The sequence below is a fragment of the Lineus longissimus genome, chromosome 9 (assembly GCF_910592395.1).
Source record: "Lineus longissimus chromosome 9, tnLinLong1.2, whole genome shotgun sequence".
Taxonomy (NCBI): domain Eukaryota; kingdom Metazoa; phylum Nemertea; class Pilidiophora; order Heteronemertea; family Lineidae; genus Lineus; species Lineus longissimus.
Genome location: NC_088316.1, coordinates 7,849,030 through 7,868,333, shown reverse-complemented (window position 1 = coordinate 7,868,333; position 19,304 = coordinate 7,849,030). Strand labels below are relative to the sequence as shown.

The following is a 19,304-nucleotide window of genomic DNA, read 5'->3' as shown; positions in this document are numbered from 1 at the left end:
CATTTACTTACATTTTATCAATAATATCAAACTATCTCTGTAAATAACATTGACGATCACATTGTGAAATTCTGCAACCACCTCTGCCTCCAGCATTGGGGTCATCGAGTCATCCTCGTCTAGGACTGGGCAATCATCTAACCTCCACCTCAACAGATTGCCCTGGGTGGTTCCAGATAGCACCTAAAATAGAATAATAGAGTGCAATTTAGTGCAGTCAACCTTGCACATGTGAAAAACAAACAAAGTGCGATATTGTTCACAATGTGATCCTTATTTTTGCCTCTAAATCTGTGTTTTCCGTCGATTTTCTCCTTGAAATCTATCATTACAGGTCTTATAATTTTTCATAGCCTAGCTAAATTTGTATGCAGTTTTGTCTCTCATCAGTTTATTTCGTATAAATTACTGGTCCTCGGGTAATGTTAATGCATGTCATTTGCAGTGGATATGGGGAGAACAGTTTCTGTCATTGATTTAAATTTTGCAATCTAAGAGGAAGTAGTGTGGTAGTGCAACTCTGTTTCTTTCCTGGGGCAGTTTATATCAATATTCTGTCACAAAACTGAGCTAAACCGATCCTAATTTCAAAATTCGCAAGAAAATTTGCTGATTTCTAGCATTTTTCCTCGAGGAAATACAGTGAAATCAAACAAAAGAAATCACCAAGAAAGCTTTATTGACTCTCCATTGAAGTTGAATAAAATCAGCTTATAATATTTTCATCGGCATCTTGAAGATTTTTGTGGATTTTATAAAGCTGTCCTCTCAAGGAAAAATATTCTAAACGGCAAGCCAAGCATGTGCCGGGATCAAATCCGTGACATGTGCACAGGGACATCAACCAGATCGACCACATACTGATCAACAATAAGTGGAGGAGTTCCCTTCAAGATGTCAAGATGCCAAGTTGGGTGTACCAGAAATAAGATCCAAGTTCTCCAATGAATTAAGGAACCGTTTTAAAGTGCTAGAGCAACAGGAAGAACCCACCAGTGTTGAAGAGAACTGGGAGACCATTGCCACCGCCTACATCGAAACCAGCAAAAAAGTCCTTGGATTCAAGAACCACAAGAGGAAGGAATGAATCTTCGATAAGACCCGGAAGGTCATAACTGAGAGAAAGGAGCTGAGCTAGAAAAGACGAGTAATCCTTCCTGAATGCCATGGCAGAGGAAGCGGAGAAAGCTGTAAGCAGAAGATAGCAGAGTACTGTATACAAGATCAAGCGACAGCTCTGTGGCACCAACAGCTCTTGCGATGCACCAGTGAAGAGTAAGGATGGAGAAACTATAACCTGCAAGAAAGGACAAGCAGTCAGATGGTTGGAACATTTCAAGGAAGTCCTAAAACAGACCAGAGCCTAAAATCCAGGCAACACCACCAACGCCGGAGAGGAGCCCGATGTCGACACAGGACCCCCACTCCAGAGGAAGTGTTGAAAGCCATAAATTCCTTAAAGAACGGCACAGCTCCTGGCATCGACTCTATCCATGCTGATATGCTGAAAGCTGATGCTGCAACAGCAACACGAGTGCTCGCAGACCTCTTCCACAACATCTGGGAGAATGACACCATCCCTGAAGACTGATCGAAGGACTCATAGTTAAACTGCCGAAGAAAGGAGACATTGGGAACTGCAACAACTAGAGAGGAATCACTTTACTCCCAATACCAAGCAAAGTTTTCTGCAAGATCCTCCTAGATCGCCTCCAAGACACCATCGACCCCCACCTACGCAAGGAACAAGCCGGTTTCCGGAAGGGAAGAGGATGTACAGACTAGATACTTACCCTAAGGAACATCATCGAGCAGTGTCTGGAGTGGAATGGCCCACTATACATAAACATTGTCGACTACAAGACGGCCTTCCACAGCGTATATCGAGGCAGTTTATGGAAAGTCCTGAGGTCCCACAGAGTTCCACCAAAGATTGTACGGCTGATCACAAAGTTCTACGACCATTTTGAGTGCAGTGACATTCTAGAACAGACACAGACCGAGTGGTTCCAAGTGAAGTCCGGAGTCCGTCAGGGGTGCATTCTATCGCCAATACTTTTCCTTGTTCTAATTGACTGGATAATGTGACAAACTACATCTGATGCACCTAGAGGTATCCAGTGGACAGTGACATCCTTCCTAGAAGACTGTGACTTCGCTGATGATTTAGCCCTCCTTGCCGTCCAGGTACGCTAATATGCAAGAGAAAACCAACAGGTTAAACGAGCACTCCAAGCCAACGGGACTATCTTTCAACATTCCTAAGACAAACCTCTTGAGCATCAACACCATCCCACCATCACCAATTACCATAGATGGAGAGCCAGTCGACAAGGTTAATGACTTCATGTATCTTGGAAGCTTGCTCAGCAAGGACATAGGTACACAGAAGGATATAGGAGTAGAATCAACAAGGCAAGAACAGCCTTCTTCAAGCTAAATCTCATATGGAAGTCCATCTATTCCATAAAGGCCAAAGTCAGGCTATATAACAGCAATGTTAAGTCCGTACTCCTCTATGGCTCTGAATGTCGGAGAACCACCGTAGAAGACATGGGAAGATAGCATCCTTCCATAACGGATGCCTACGCAAGATCTGCATGATATTCTGGCCAAGAAAGATCACCAACAAGGCTCTCTATGAGAAGACTCATACAGAATGTGGTTTCCATTTATTCGATAACTGACTTTAAAATCAAATAAAAGGTTTTTAATGGATTTGGTATGAATCAATATTACTATTTGTTGAGTGGGATTGTCATTGGACATTGACTGTTGGACAGGTTTTAGAGAATGACAAAAACATGTCCACATTGTTGAGAGTATATTCACTTCATGAATTAGAACCTTTGTAAAATAGAACGTTATCGACAAAAATGGGGTTCCTCGCCAGAATTCATGTGTGCAGGTTTTACATGTTTATTGCAATTTATTTCTTATTTTTGAATTGAGTCAAACTTTGTCTTTCATGCAAATTGAGTCAAACCTTTATTTTGACTTTAAGATGACTTTCCGCAGAACTCTCATTAGCTCACCTCTTAGCAGAGGTGAGCTTATCCCATACCGTGGCGTCCGTCGTCCGTCGTCGTCGTCGTCGTCGTCGTCGTCGTCGTCGTCGTCGTCGTCGTCCGTCGTCCGTTAGCAGGGCACGTTTCGTTACTGTTAGAGCTATTGAGTTTAAACTTGGTACACACGTACCCTTATGTAATGACACCTGGGAGACCAAGTTTCGGTCCGATTTGTTTCATGGTTTGGCCACCAGGGGGCCAAACGTTAAAAGTGAAAATATGCAATATCTCCCTTAATAGTAGTCATGAAATTTTGAAAAAAATATGGTAGGTACTTCTAGCAAAGGTGCATCATATATCCTCCGGGTTTTTGATTTGACCTCCTTTTCAAGGTCACAGAGGTCAAATGGTGTAAATTGGCCGTTAGGATGTAACGATGGCACGTTTCTAAACTGCAATGACTATTGATACCAAATTTGGTACACATTTACCCCTTAGTCAGGTGATCTCAGGGACCGAAGTTTGGTCCAATATGATTCACCACTTGACCAGCAGGAGGCAAAATCCAAAAACCTTAAAAATGTGATTATTCCTTAACTTCTTGCCCGATTGCCACCAATTTGATATCATGGGTACATCTAACCACCATACAGTATATGTCACACAGGTTTTTAATTTGACCTACTTGTCAAGGTCACAGAGGTCAAATGGCGTAAATTCGACGTCGGGCCGTAACTATGGCACGTTTCTTAACTGCAATGACTATTGATCACAAATTAAGTACACATGTACCCCTTGGTCAGGTGATCTCAGGTACCGAAGTTTGGTGCGATCTGATTTGCCGTTTGGCCTCCAGGGAGGGGGTCAAATCCTAAATTCTTCAAAATGCCATTATTCCTAGTAATGACTTGCCCGATTGGCACCATAGGTACATCTAATTCTAACAACCATTCAATGTGTCACCCGGGTCTTCTTTGATTTGACCTACTTTTCAAGGTCACAGAGGTCGAATGTACTGTAAATTGGCCATTTTGGGGAAATTGTAATTGCTTGGACCTACATCAAACCTAACACTACATGACACAAGACCATGCTCTTTATCCATCTTTCCTCCACATGAGGTGAGCACAATGGCCCTGGCCATTTCATTTTTATACTACAATCCGTTATTAGCAAGTTTATGCGAGGTTCACTGCAGGCCTACCTTGTTTTTCCAGAAGTCTATACACTGTGGGTAGGATTTGTGACCAGCCAGGTAACACTCCACCTTCTTTTCAATCAGGTTAAGCACCTTATGACCTGCATGAAGTATTTCAGCTGATGTTCCAATGATCCTGTGACTCCAAATTCTGAAAAAGGTCAAGCGATTGATGATTTACAATGACGAAGCTTGCACGAGTTTAAGACTGCCGCCAAAGCAAACAGACCTCATGAGACCACCTAGTTATTACAGCATATAAAATGTTCACTGAAAATATTCAAAGAACTGAATGCACTTTGGTTTTTTTAATGTAAATCCAGGAAAAAGGAACATTCTTTAATAGTGTCTTCAAGTGACGATCAGTACCTCACTTCTCTTTTTGCAGTGATGTTTGCAAGGCACAAGATTTTTGGGCACCTCGTTAAAGGTAACATATTTTCTGCTTTCCCCTGTTAATTTCTGATTTGAGAAGATACATGAGGATATATATATATAAAGAGGAAAAAAATTGAGGAAAATGTGGAAAATAAAGTTGATGCTAGTGGGTTTGAAGTTGAGGATTTTGGTTTGGGTTTGAAATGTGCACACCAATAGATGCATGTGTACGATAGCTACATAAAAACACCCACTAATTTTTCCAAGAACAAACCTCGAAGCTGTTTTACATAAAATACCAAAACACTTTATTAACAGGAACAAATATGGTACATGTTTTATTTTGTCAATAAAAGAGCTCACTGAAAGCTGAGAAAAATGTAAGCACAAAGACATCAGTCAGTCTGGTCAGTCTGTAGTAGGTATGTGAAGACAATTTTTAAAGTCAGCCAATTTCAATGCAACTGCTCTCACTGGAAAGTGTTTGAAAAATCAAAAACAATGATACCAAAATCAATCCAATATCTTAAGCAATAAGGAAGTTACAAGCAATTAGAAGTTTGTTAATTAGCCATATTGTCTTAAGGTAATTTGTATTGAAATCTGTGACCAAAAACCTAATGTTTTTGCAACGTTTTTGCATAAAAACGATTGTGGTTGTTCCCTTATTAATCAAGATATCTCAAATTTTCAGGGAAGGTGGATTTCTTAATGTTCTACAATATGAAAGAATAATATTTTGATTTTGAGCATGTTCTTGGTCTTAAGTAAAAATGTTAAGGTATTATTTGTCTTGTCTGCAATATCACATCTGCATGCCGCAGTTGGCTTATCCCTGGGGAGAAAAAGTACATTAGCAAAAAATAATATAGACTGTTTTTAAACAAAAAGAGTGTGTCTCAGTACTCTAACCTAGCTCATATCATTAAATCATTGGCAATTAAGTCTGCTGCCAAGGCAAAAGGGACATGTCATAGTCTGCGGCATCATTGTATGTCTCATCCGGAGAACAATACGCCACAACATACTTTTTCCCTTTGCCTACAAGCTTTCTTTTTTCCTATCATAAATAATCTGCTCATCGTCCTCATACCAGAGATGGCAAATGTGGTCACCAACAAATTTTCCTGTGACAAGGTAAGTGACCTATTCCAATTTGCTACTGTCAAGATCAGGAAAGTTTGTTGCTAATTCTGCAAAAGGCATGTTCTTTAATCTCTTCTCCAATTTGTTCCTTTCAGTGGTCTCCCTCATTTGTTGTTTATCAGCCTGTCTCTTTGCCATCTCCTTCATCAGATCCTTCTGCTTTACTTTTTTCTTCTTTCGTTCTAGTTACCAAAGTTTCACAGCCTTCTTCAGTATGGAGTCTCGTTTCTCCTCTGACATGTCATCAAGATAAGCAACAGTGCGATTCTTCTGGGCCCTCAGCTTAGACGAGAGGAAACATAGGGTGGCATTGGGTGCTTTCTTCTGTGCTGCACTTAACATCCCCATAATTTCCTCAGCATCTATGTTGTGGGCCCTAGATGATTTTATTTCCTCCATCAATACATCGGTGACATCCATGGCAAAGTATTTTTCCTACTGACGTTCCAGGATTTCAAAAACAGCTGCAAGACAGGCATGCATCATGGTGGAGAACATGTTGGCATCTTCTGGAGGTTGCTTCAATGTTTGCAGTGTGGCATCCAATATATACATCAAGTTTCTCTCCGAAGAAGACTTCGTCTATCTTGAGGAGATCCAATGGTTCATGCTAGTTCTTAAGACGAGTGATTTTGACTCGAAGCTCTTAGTGTATTTGGATCGTAGTGTAAAATTTCCCCTATAGCAGAATCTGAGCAATAATTAAGTAAATGGTGTTTAAGTTAGGTGCAATTATGACAAGTGCTAATTGCGCGGGGTATACATGTAGGCCTTTGTTTGGCCAAGCTGTATGCAGTGCATTTGTGGAAACATGGCAACAATTACATGAGTTTCAATCTAAAAGCAAGAGATTTTCGCGGCAGAAAATACTTGCGAAAATATTCTGCATGCGAAATTTTTCCGTTCTACAGTATATAGTGCACAATATTTTTGAAAAGTGAAATTAAAATTATTTGTAAAATTTACAGTATTTATGCTTTAAATGGAATTTCAAATGTTCTGGAATAGTGGATTTTATTGAGAAGGCTTATCCTCATGAATCTAATCCAAAGTTAAATGTCATAGATTTTTGAAAAGAGGGTAACATGTCAACTATGTGTTGCTATGTTGACTATATTACAATGTCCGTTGATTGCACTTTATTGTAGAATAGGTTTGAGAAGTTTTGTCAGGACTCCATGAAAGGGGAATGTCCTTGAAAGAGGAATGTCCTCTTAACTTTTCTAGCTCTCCATTTGTAGATTATGCAAAGAGAGTGTTCATGAATCCTCTTTTTTTGTAAAATGATACACTTTTCTCTACGATAATTGCTCATATATTCATGTGCTCACAAACCCAATCATCAGTCTGTCAAAGTTTAAACAAAATTAGCCCAAACACAAAGTTTCCTCTGTATAACGTTTGTGACATTTCGCTAGTTTTGGCGGTTTCTTTTTGAAAGTGGGGTTAATAAAACCTTTTTTTCTACAAAGATAAATGATCTCTGGGCAAAACAGCATACATTTTCTTGTTCAGGCGATCAAAGTCATCAAACTGACAGTGGTTTAAACAAAATTTAGGCAAGACTTCAACCAATATTGACACACTATATTTTGTAGATTAATACAAAGATAGTACTTACAAATCCTCTCTTTGGCTCACCGTTAGGGGAGTCTATACGATAGCCCTGTGTCTGTCGTCCGTCGTCGTCCGTATCCTGTGTGGCACGTTTCTTAACCGCTTGACCCAGAAAGTTCATACTTGGTGTGTGGGTACCCCTAGGCAAGACCTTCCTTCAGAATGAAAATCAGCGCAATTTGACTGCTGGTCTGCCATATAGGGGGTGCTCTTTGAAAACCTATTTTTGTCATTTTGAAGCTTATGGTTAAAGCTAGAGCGATGACAATTTTATGGTGGGTGTATCAAATAAAGGTTCATCACATATCACACGGGTTTTTGATTTGACCTTTATTTCAAGGTCACAGAGGTCGAACTCTAAAATTTCTTTGATCATGGCACACTTTTTGCTATTGGTCATTGACTCTCTAAATTTGATATGTAGACACCTATTGGGCATCTCTACATGTTGACACAGATTTAGGTCAGTGTGACCTACTATTCAGGTATAAGTAGGTCCAGGTTAAAAAAGCCCATTTTCTTTATTCCAGTAGATTGAAGTTTGAAATGAAGTTTTAGAGGTCGGCCTGATATAGAGGTTTCGATATTAAATAGATTAATTTCGTTTCATATAACTAGGTGGCGGTATTGTGCAAAAATGTCAGTTGGCACATTGCCAGCAGTTTTGAATTTCGCGGTTCGAGGCAATCCATCAGGTATCCCAGATGCGCAGTGTTGTACTGCGCCACTAGATCTGCATACTACAAGTATGGAAGACAGCCATTTTATGAATTTGAAGCGAGACGAAGAAGGAATTAAATCACCTTGAATCAATGCTAAAACTTAATCATCCGCTCTTCGGATGAGGTCGTATGTGTTGATTACATTCTTGTGATTGGTTTGAGATTATTAGTTTGTCTCATTGCCGGTTGTTTTAGAAAATTTTGACTGTGATTGGAAGGTAAAATGAGAAACTTGTCACACTGTTCTTCGGCTTGGAGTGGGGATAGTCAATGCAGAGCCAGTTGGTACAAGCTGCCTTGCGAATCGGGGTGGCGTAATAATACTGTGAAAGAACAATAAAATTATGAATTGTAGCAGTGTGTGTCAGAAATTATGTGATTTCCATTGCATTTTACGATCCCAAAGTTTCGAGAGTATGGCAAAATGGGGGCTGGGCGATTAGCGTCAAGCCGGAACCTTTCGTTACAATGTGGGCTTTTAAACACAAGTTAATGGTTTATAATCACCCAGACGCTACTCATTAGGTAAACCTCTACTACAAACACTTGCTTTAATTTTTGTAAACATGTCACGAGTGCTTAAAAAGAACAATTTTTGTGATCGTTTTTCGTCGCTGTAGAAATGTACACAGTCAGAGTCAGTCAGTGTGTCAACACAACAACGGTGTTAGTATACACATGAATCCATGATACACGGAGACACGAATGTAAACATTTGCCTGTTGGGTCGGAAGGAGTTCACCGTTACCGATCACTGCCCCAAGAAAGGTCATCTGAGCTGGTTGACTAAAGTAGATGATGATAATGATGAAAGTGTAGCACAGCTGTCATCAGTGCTTTTTATAGTTAGGCCTATAGTCGGATTCATAAGTAAATGTCACTGACACTGCCCTTTTCGGTCGCTGTGCAAAAACTATTGGGCCGATTTCTTCAAAGTTTGGTTTTTCTTGAATCTTTGTATTTTGTACATGACAAGATGTAATCTGAGTATTGCCTTAACCCTTTCACTGCGGAACCCAAAATTTCTATTGTTCTCTACCATTCTAATTCCATGGAGGACCACTAATAAATGAAACACTATTGCCATCTATCAGACATTTACAGAACTGCATATCAGTCTATAACACATAGGAATCAAAATAGGCGAATTCGTCAACCGGCATTTTTATTTGAGTCGCCAGTTGGCGTACATCCGCAGCGAAAGGGTTAATAGCGAAGTCCTCGTTTAGCAGGACACCCTCCTTGACACTGATTTTAGTTTTAAATAGGCTATTTCTATTCATTATGACCTCTGTAATCAGGCCACCACTCTATTAAGGACGGCATTTGTCACTTCCAAGTGTGTCCCTAATACAAGAGTCCGTCCGTCGTCGTCTGTTAGCAATTCACGTTTTGTAACTGCTGGAGCTATCGACTTGAAACTTGGTACATGTTCCCCTATGTAATGATACCTAGGAGACGGATCCGATTCAATTCCTGATTTTACCACCAGGTAACCCTATTTTATGACGAAATTTCAGTCCGGTTCAATTCCTAGGTGGCCAAAATCTAAAACACTGAAATTGCTTGATCATTGGTAATTTTTGTCGTATGACTTGAAACTTGGTACATATGTTCCCCTATGTAATGACACCTGGGAGACCAAAATTTAGTCCAGTTCAATTCCTGTTATTGCCATCAGGTGGCTCAAACTGAAAACACAAAAAGTGCTTTATTTCCCTAACTAATGGCTCGATCATCACCAAAGTTTTATCATAGGTACATGTTTTTTGATTTGACCTAATTTGTTTTCGAGGTCACAGAGGTCAAATAGCATTATTTGGTCGATGATGGCACGTTTGGTAGCTACTGGAGCTATTGACTTGAATTTGGTACATATATTATAATACCTTGTAGACTAAATTTTGGTCCAGCTTGCTTACTAGTTTGGCCAACAGGTGGCTTCAATAAAAAAACAATAACGTGTCTGTGAGGGAGGTGAGCACAATGGCCCTGGCCATTTCATTTTGTAAGATGAGACAGTTCACTGCAAAAACTGCTCATATATTCATGTTGTCACAGACCTAAAAATCAGTCTCTCAAAGGTCAAACAAAATTCACCCAAACATAAAGTATCCTTAGAACAAAATAACTTTTATAATCTTTGTAAAATTTCTGTTCATCAAAGTCACCATTTTTCAAAAATCAACCATGCTTCCAGTCAGAGTAGTCCTAGCTACACTGAACAATGATATACTCTGCTTCCTCACGTATACCGTCTTTTGGCGCCATATTTAAGAGGCCCGATACGTCGCATACTGATTGGCTCAGATCGTGGCGCAGACCTATGACCAGAGATACCCACTACTTGCTGTCCACTACCATTGGTCGATGGGATTTCAAATCACTTGAATGGGTTGTATTACCAGACAATCGTGTTTGGGCTTTATTCATGGCTTGACTGAGACGGAACAAATGGATGATGCCCATTTATCACGTGGGCAAAGAAAATATCGCCCTGCATGTGGTGAACCCTATTGCTTACCCCACCCAATGTATGGACACGGTTATTTTGTATTAGCAGTATAGGAAGACAGTATATGTGTGGAAACAGAGTACATGTATATATTAAGCATAGTATATACTGTCTTCATTTAACCGAGCGCGGCTGAATCGTAAAATGACTAAGTCCAAATGAATAGGCCGATTTTACTGGTGGCAGGCGAACATTAGAAAGAACAGCCACAGCTGATAATTGACTCCCTTTTCGTGGGCAATGCCAATGCCTTCCACGTAAGTGGATAAAAGACATGAACATTGACATCGGGTAGTCCTGTACTGAATGAATGAAAACAATACAACTAGCGTCCTCATTGTATGCCGATAGTGTCGGTTGACCAGAAATTTATAATATAGGGTCTATGATAAAGCCAGCTTCATGGGTCTGCAGAATGTCCCAATAAAGAAGTCTTGCTGTCAACGAATAAATTAAAGAACAGATTTACTTATCAATTTACCAATCAATTTTATTATCCAAACGGGATTTACACGTCATCATCAATAACATCATCATCCTCTTCTCCTTCCGAAAACTCAATCCCCTCAACAGACTGCTCAAGCTCATCATTTACTATCTCTACCCTGACTTCGTCATCGTTCTCAGGAACTAGGCCACTGGCTCTCCAACCCTTCATAATCGTCTGTTGTGTGACCCTTTCCCAGCCGAGGCTGATCATCCTGACCATATCCCGCCTGGTGATCCGCTCACAATGTCCTTGATCATCGGTGTGGCCGATTTTCCACACTTTCCAAATTGTCCTCAGGTGACACTTGAAGCTCCTGTTTACGATTAAGTCCAAGGGCTGCAGCAGCGAAGTACATCGTCCTGGGATAAAAGTGTCTGTCCCATTCTCTGAGGTGATTGCATCACGAAATTGCTGATTTCGATGCGCCGGATACCTGTCTAAAAGTAACAGGAACGTGGCCCCTGCTACAAATGGCACAATCAGGGCCTGCAACCACTCGATTAGCGATTGGTGTCGTGCCCAACCCTGTGGACTACCAGTTACCTGGAAAAGCAAACAACAAGTATGAACATTTACATTACTTTTCTGAACAGTCAGACACGCACAATGCTTTTGTTGCATCCATGACAAACCTACAACAATTTTAGTCATAGAAGTTCTGATTTTCCTAAAAAATAGCTCGGCTCGTCCTTTTCGTCCATCTGTCGTAACTACCAGAGTCACCCTGCATCCAAGTTTCGGGTTGCCTTGGGATGATCTAATGTCAACATTCTGGGATCCAGTCGCTTCCATTGTTGATCTTGGCACCATATCAAACAACACGAACGTCTCATTCATGTTCATGATGACATCAAAATCAGCGTCTCTGATGAGGTCGGCAAAATCTCCCCGGTAGTCGGCAACTAAAGCCTGGGCGTTGTCAGGTAACCCCCTTGAATCGTTGGTCTTCCTTCGATAGCTGATTTGTTTCCTGAAATGGAATTTGCATATTGTTAAAATTCACCGAATACAATCCATTCCGAACGTTAAGGCCGACCCATGCAACAGCGGAATAAAGCTCACCTTTCCATAAAGTTGCTAAGCCAATGTGCAGATGCATGGAAAAGGTAGCGCAGGGGTCTCTGTTCTTGTCTTTCGGCCTCCGTTTCGTTCGGAAGCTCTGCCCACCACTGCCGAAATTCTCTTCCAGCTTGCCCTTTAATATCCTCACCGGAAACAGGGAAACCAAATCTTCGGGGCTCAAGGAACCAGGTGTTCAAATTATTTTTCCATTTCGGGCCACTATGCTGAAATAAAAAAGCTAACACGTTTAACATCTTTGGAAATATTGATTGGCGATAACCACAGGTATGAACGAAATGTTAGTCCTAGGGTCCCAGGAACAATCATACTGATATTGTTAAAGGCATGGTCAGGGTCAGTCGCTTTGATGTATAATGCTACTTATTCTTCCGTCCATGACACAGAAGCGGACTTATTCCGGTCGGTATAGGCCAACAAGGAAGGAAATTCATTTAGCGAGGAATATAATGCTTGTAGAAACACTACCTTGTGCATCAGTGCCGTGTTGCCGTTGTCTCCTCCGTCTTCTATGGTCTTGAGTTGATCTATCTCGGAGGGCAAACAAGTCATCATGTGTGCTTAACCAACGTCTAAATGTCTGCGGTGCTATGCGGTGGTGTCTAGCAAAGGATGTCGCAGCAGTTTCAGCATGACGTAATCCTATAGCATGCTCCAATTGGTATGTCTCGATATGGTCAATCTTCTGATTGAGACTGTGGCTGTCAACATCAACTCCATGCTCCATTCCATACGTTAAAATCATCAGGGTGCCTGCTAGGCCTACCCACAAAATCCATCGCATTGCGTGCCTCTTACCAGAAGAACGTGGTCAAAGCGAGATGGCAGACAACAATTATGACATTTGACACGAAAGTGCCCTTTATTGGATTTCCCCCACAAGAAAACGATTCCATAATCGATTAGATAAAATAAATTCATTTGAAAGACTCTGGATTGGTCAACCATTTACATGGACTTACGTAACTTCAATAATCATCACCCTGACTGCAGGGATTACTAGCCCTAACCGCGACCAGGCGTTATTGAATTGACAACATTTACAAGGTTGTCTTCCTATCACCATTGATCAATATAATTGGCTGTCATATTGAATGTTTGCAGCCCACCGGTAAAAACTACAGACTGCCATGTTTCTGGACTTTGTCATTTTCGAGCCATTTTCCTGGCGCTCGGTTAAGTGGGAGAAGACAGTATACTACCAATTAATCTCTACCTGGGGTGACACAGAAAGCGCATTGTTTAGGATGAAGCCTGTTTATACTATACAATGTATTTTGTAGATTTATGCAAAGAGAGTGCTTACAAATCCTCTTTTTTTTGTAATATGAGACATTTCACTGCCAAAACTGCTCATATATTCATGTAGTCATCGACCTAATAATCAGGTTAAGTCAAAGTTCTATCAAAATTATCCCAAATATAAAATGTCCTAAGAACAAAATAACTTTTATAATATTTGTAAAATTTTTTTTCATCAAAGTCACTATTTTCAAAAATCAACCATGCTTCCAGTCAGAATAGTCTTAGCTACACTAAACAATGATATATATATCAAGCATAGTATATATGTTATGCGCTATCAGTGGATCTGCGCCATCAAGCGATAGCGCTGCGCTTTCTACGGATTGGTAATTAGTGTGGGCATCGATCGAAAGTGCAAGCATCAATCGATGGCGCTGTGCGAACGACGAATGTCCCTCCTGACGAGTATTGACATTGCATGAGTATTTTGGCTCCAACATTACCCCCTACGGCCATGGATGGAGGTATTGATCTGGCCTACCGGCACTTGAAGTGGGATTACACCAAAGAAATTTCACTACGCCTGGCAGCCCAGTTAATGTGTCAAGAAAAGAAGTTCACCAAATCTGCATGCAAGTGTTTGCAAGAGAAAGAAATGTCTCTGTCGTCAGAAAGGAATAGCATGCAGCACCCACTGTCATCCACTGTCTACCTATTCAAATAAGGAAAAACCATTCGGCCTACCCGGCCCCCCTACCCCGCCCCTCGAGCACATCCCGCATGCAGACCAACGCACGGCCCTCATCACCCACTCCTGTCCAATCCCAGTATCCATTATACAACCCATCGATAGATCGTGCTGAGCCATCGACCGATGCTTGCAGAAACGACAGATCCATAGATGGCGCTGTGCGATCAATCGATAGCGCAAATCGGTCGATAGCGCCTAACATATATACTGGTAATTAACATCTACCTAGGGTGACACAGACTGCATTGTTTAGAATTAGGCTTGTTTATACACCTCTGGTTATGTAATAATCACACAAAGTAGCAATGACCCATATTCTCAACTCAAAGGAGGTTTTAAACCCTGCTGCGCTATGTTGGATTAGTAATAGGGAGGGCGGCTGATCTATAAACATGTTGGGGGTTGAGGAATTAGAGAAATCTGTTCATTTTTTCTTTTGATTTTCTGATTTAAAGTATTTATTGCTCCTTTATTATTTTGTTTCATCCTTAAGTTCCTGATGGCAATCATTTTGTCAACCGGAATTTCTAAATGTTTCTTCCTCATATCACTAATGCTTTGCTTGAGCTGTTTACAGTTTTTATATTTCGCAACCTGCCTTGTCTTCAATGGTGACTTGGACACAGTGTTTTTCACTGGTGTCGTTGGATTTGGCACTTCTGCCTGCGAATCACAATCAGGTGTCAATTCTGGGGCAATGCAAAGGAAATTTGCCTTTGCCAGATATTAGCGAATGTCCGAAACTCTTGTCTCATCTGTTAGTTTCTGTTGTTTTTTCAGTGTTCCGGACATGATCCTCTGAATTTCAGTATCCAAGGACTTATGCTGGCCCAAATCTACAGTTGAAAAACCAGGTATAAGTGGCAATTAATCCTCGATAGTCCTTGCCCGGATTGAGTCACATCGACACGAGTACAAATACAAAACATGACCATTTAGGCGGTCACCATCAATCTGAGGGTAGCTGTGAAAAGTTGTCCAGTAGGTGCTGCTTTCCAATTCCAGCCTTTTTGGGTGGGAGGACGCTGTTTCTTCATGGGAGGCACTTTGCCGGAAAATACAGTGTAAAGAGGGTATTAATGACAACTAATACAGATAAATATGTGCAAATAATGATCACTAGAGGAATTAACTTCAGATTTCAGATTTCGTGGCCGCCATCAATCAATACATTTAATACAAACCTTCTTTTCACAATTTGATTCCGAACAAAAATCGATCACCAAGCTGTGTGTGAACGCGCACAAGCTTTTGACTGAAGTGACAGGGCTCGAGACGTCGCATTGTGACGTCATGACGTCAGCAGACCCATCCTGACATTGGAGCTGTGACGCGATCAGGCTGTGTCGGGAGTGACGTCGCCCGTGACGCGCATGACGCGAAGGTAAAATCGCCGCGCGGGCAAGCTGAATAACATTAGATAAAACCAATAAGTGGCGTTATATCGGATGTTAGTTGGAAATTCAAAAATCGGGCTTCGTAAGGACATTTTCAGGACCCGTTAAATGCTACATGCAAAATATGGGGCCGATCAGCCATTCGGTCTGGGAGATATGAGCGCACAAACACACAACTTTTCTCGAATTTAGTAAGGATTCATCTCATTTATATCAAACGATACAGAATTGTACAACCGTTTAAATTTCTCAGCAAAGAGTTCACAAGTTGCTTCCATTCCCTTCGCATTATCCATACTAGTAGGGTGTACAGTGCCTTTCCCTTTCACAATTTTGATCTCTTTCCAGAACTCATCACTACTGTTACTACCTAAGGACTCAGCTAATTTGTTCGCAGCAATCCTATCCTGATTTTTCTTGTTTCGTTTCACAGCCAAATGGTAGAGAGCTCTGGTGTGGCGGCGAATGTTGGCTACCAACCCTTGCCTTGGCCCTTGTTTTTGTCTCACTCACTTCATCATTTCACCCAGCTCTCCCAGGCTTTCTACCATTACTATTAATAATTGGAATTGTTTCCTCACTAGCACCAATGCACGCCAGGATTATTTCATCATGAAATTGCTCTATCTGCTGAAAGTGATCAGTACAGAAGTAATTTTGACACTGAATTGCATCAATCTGAATATCTATGAGGTTTAGTTTCTGATTAAGGTTTTGTGCATGATTAGAAATATCCTCAGGGGTAGCTTTATCCCATGGCTGGGTTTGCTTGGGCTCATTGCCAACTGTGTCAGCGTTGGGGCCCAGATGTTGCATATTCATTTGAAGTCCCAAATGCAAACTTAAGTGATCTGAGGTGTTGTACCCTTTGTGAAGCGCATTGTAGCTACTTATTTTGTTAAATACACTTTCGGAAACAATAAAATGATCTAATAGTGATCGTCCACCCGTAGCTTTACTTTCAAAGGTATACTCAACATCACGAGATTCGAGAGTCAGACCGAGAATCAAGCCCTCATTTGCAATAAAGTCCTGTAGAGCTCGTGTATTTTGCGAGTCGTGCCTATCAAAGTCAGTATTAAAATCACCCCCTATGATGACATCAACAGCAATACTGACATCAAGTATAGCCGAAATTTCCTGCAAGATTCTATTAAACTCCCTAAGGTTTTCCCTTCCCCCATTGTCAGTAGGCATGTAAACATTGATTAACAAAATGTCATCGGCAATCGTTGCACTACTCATAGTCACTGCTAGAAGTACAACCATATTTTTTCCAAATTTTTTTCGGACCAGTAATAAGGGAGCAGCTGCATATTTTCACTTTTAACATTTTGCCCCCTGGTGGCCAAACAGTGAATCATATAACGCCATAATTCAGTGTCTGAGTAGCAGTTACCATGGGTACATTTGTACCAAATTTGAGATTTCTGGCTAAAGCGGTTACAAAACATGCCGCCATTGTCTAACCGCAGTGCTGCTGACAGACTTTGACCTCTGTTACCTTGAAAAGTAAGTCAACTCAAAAACCAGGAGGATGTGATGTAGCGTTGCTAGAAGTACCTACTAGTTTTTTCTAACATTTTTGGACCAGTAATTAGCGTTTTACTTTTTTTTCACATTTGACTTTCACTTTTGGCAAAACCGTGAATCATATGAGGTCGCGATTTGGTCTCTGAGTAGCGGTCAGCAAGGGGTACATGTGTACCAAGTTGGAGTTCAATAGCTTCAGCGGTAACGAAGCGAGCCACCCATGTCTAACAACGGACAACGGACGCTGCGACATTGTAAAGGTTCACAGGTGAGCCAAAAAGGTAACTATGTTTTGGGTAGGAAGTTTCGCAATCCAAGTTATAGAAAAAGTGTGACCTAGGCCTACAATGAATGTGTTGGCATTTCGTCCTCAGCAAGTCAGACGTTTAGATGTCTACCACAAAAAAATAATTGAACACGGATCATTATTTAGAGAATTATCACACTTTTTACATTTCCAGTTTTGGCCCTCTAGTGGCCAAGTGGATAATCAGATCGAACTGAAATTTGGTGTCAGACTTCACCTGACCTAGGGGGTCATACACACACAGTTTCAAGCTCATAGCCCTAGCAGTCAAGAAACATGCTACAGTTATGCTCAAACAGCCAATTTACGCCATTTGACCTCTGTGACCTTGAAAAATAGGTCAAATCTGAACCCAAGATATTATGTCCTGTATCCTAATTGGAAGTACCTGTGATAAATATTTGGAGATGATACAGTCATTAGTTCATGACTTATGGCACTTTTTGTGTTTTCAGTTTCGGCCCCCGGTGGCCAAGTCAAGAATAAGATCAGACCGAAATTTGTTGTCATAGGTCATCTGACCAAGGGGGTCATGTATACAAATTTTCACACCCATAGCCCCAGGAGTTAAGAAACGTGCATACGCCATTTGACTTGTGACCCTGAAAAGTAGGTCAAATCAAAAACCCGTATGATATCAGATGTAGCCTTGCTAGGAGTACCTACCATAGAAAATTTATCACAAACAAATAACTAATAAGCAAGATGTCACATTTTTTATGTTTTCAGTTTTGGCCCCCTGGTGGCCAAGGCAAGAACCAGACCAGACCGAAATTCAGTGTCAGAGGTCATCTGACCTAGGGGTAATGTGAACAAAGTTGACCCGCTGAGTTTTATGTCAGCAGCATATCTTTGGCTGTTATTCCCAACAGCCAGATTGGAAGTGCCTAGGTCTTCTAGTTACAAAATGCCCAATTTGTCCACGGACGGATGGATGAAGGATGGACACCACTCGAATAGCTAGTTTTTAAATGAAACGAAAAATGCAAGGTGCATAGTTTGCGCTGTTTACTCTAGTATGTTATCTACGGACAGAGACTGAAGAGCCGATCACCACGGACGGAACTAATCAAGATGCAATTAACACCTGTTTCTTATCATTATGATTATGATGAGTACACTGTACATTTTTTTGGTAGTTTGTCTTTGAGTGAAGTGTACCTGTGTGTTATGTGGAATTCACCACAGAAAATATGTTGCGGTTTCTGAACTTCATTTGTTATTGTTAGGAAAATTCGTCTTGAGAGTTTACTCCAATTTTGCTGGAAACAATGTACACATGCATTGATTTGTGTTCGTGTTGTGTCCTCCCATTTTGTTTGGATGGCGGCGCAGCCGGGACTGCCAGGTTGGCTGGACTAGAGAATTATTTTTGATTTTTTGGCCATTTCGGATGGGCCATTTTGGATAGATAACAGCAGGGAAATTTGGGGATTATCTTTTTTAAATCAGTAGGATAAAGGGCTGACAGTGTAGAAGTTTTTTAATCAGCCACCCATCTTTTTCTCCTGTAGTTTTCCCGTGAACGTCATCCGTCATTCTGTTGCACAATGACGCGACCGGACCCTGGTCAGTGCCACTCATCAGAGTCACGACACGATAGAAACTGGCGAAACGGCTGATTAGGAACCAAACTGAACTGATAGAATGTTCATGTAGGCGATACACGGACCGAAGAAAATCAAAACATGAACCGCTAAAATCTGAACTATAACAGGACTATTATCAGGACACGAACAGCGGTTCAGTCTGTGATTCTGTCGGTTCGTCCGGGTGTCATAAACTAAATAATAGCATTACGGACCATCCATGAACAGAGTAGAATAGGGAACGATGTGATACGATGACACGGAAACCTTTTCACATTTTCAAACACAAACTTGATGGACTAAAATTGTAATTCCGGTAATCCTTTGT

General features: G+C 41.0%; 1 protein-coding gene across 5 annotated transcripts in view; it reads right to left on the bottom strand.

Moving 5' to 3' along the window:
• Positions 1 to 19,304, bottom strand: part of LOC135494139 (uncharacterized) — a 231,908-nt gene that overhangs the window by 108,741 nt on the left and 103,863 nt on the right. For 4 of the 5 annotated variants that reach the window (XM_064781942.1, XM_064781941.1, XM_064781943.1 and 1 more), the window contains 2 exons: positions 4,213 to 4,357; positions 12 to 183 (listed from right to left, as the gene is read on the bottom strand). In XM_064781942.1, coding sequence (XP_064638012.1) covers positions 12 to 183; positions 4,213 to 4,357 — 317 coding nt within the window. Of the gene's footprint in view, positions 1 to 11; positions 184 to 1,922; positions 2,193 to 4,212; positions 4,358 to 19,304 lie in introns of those variants that run through there. The other variant, XM_064781945.1, reaches the window with a different exon arrangement.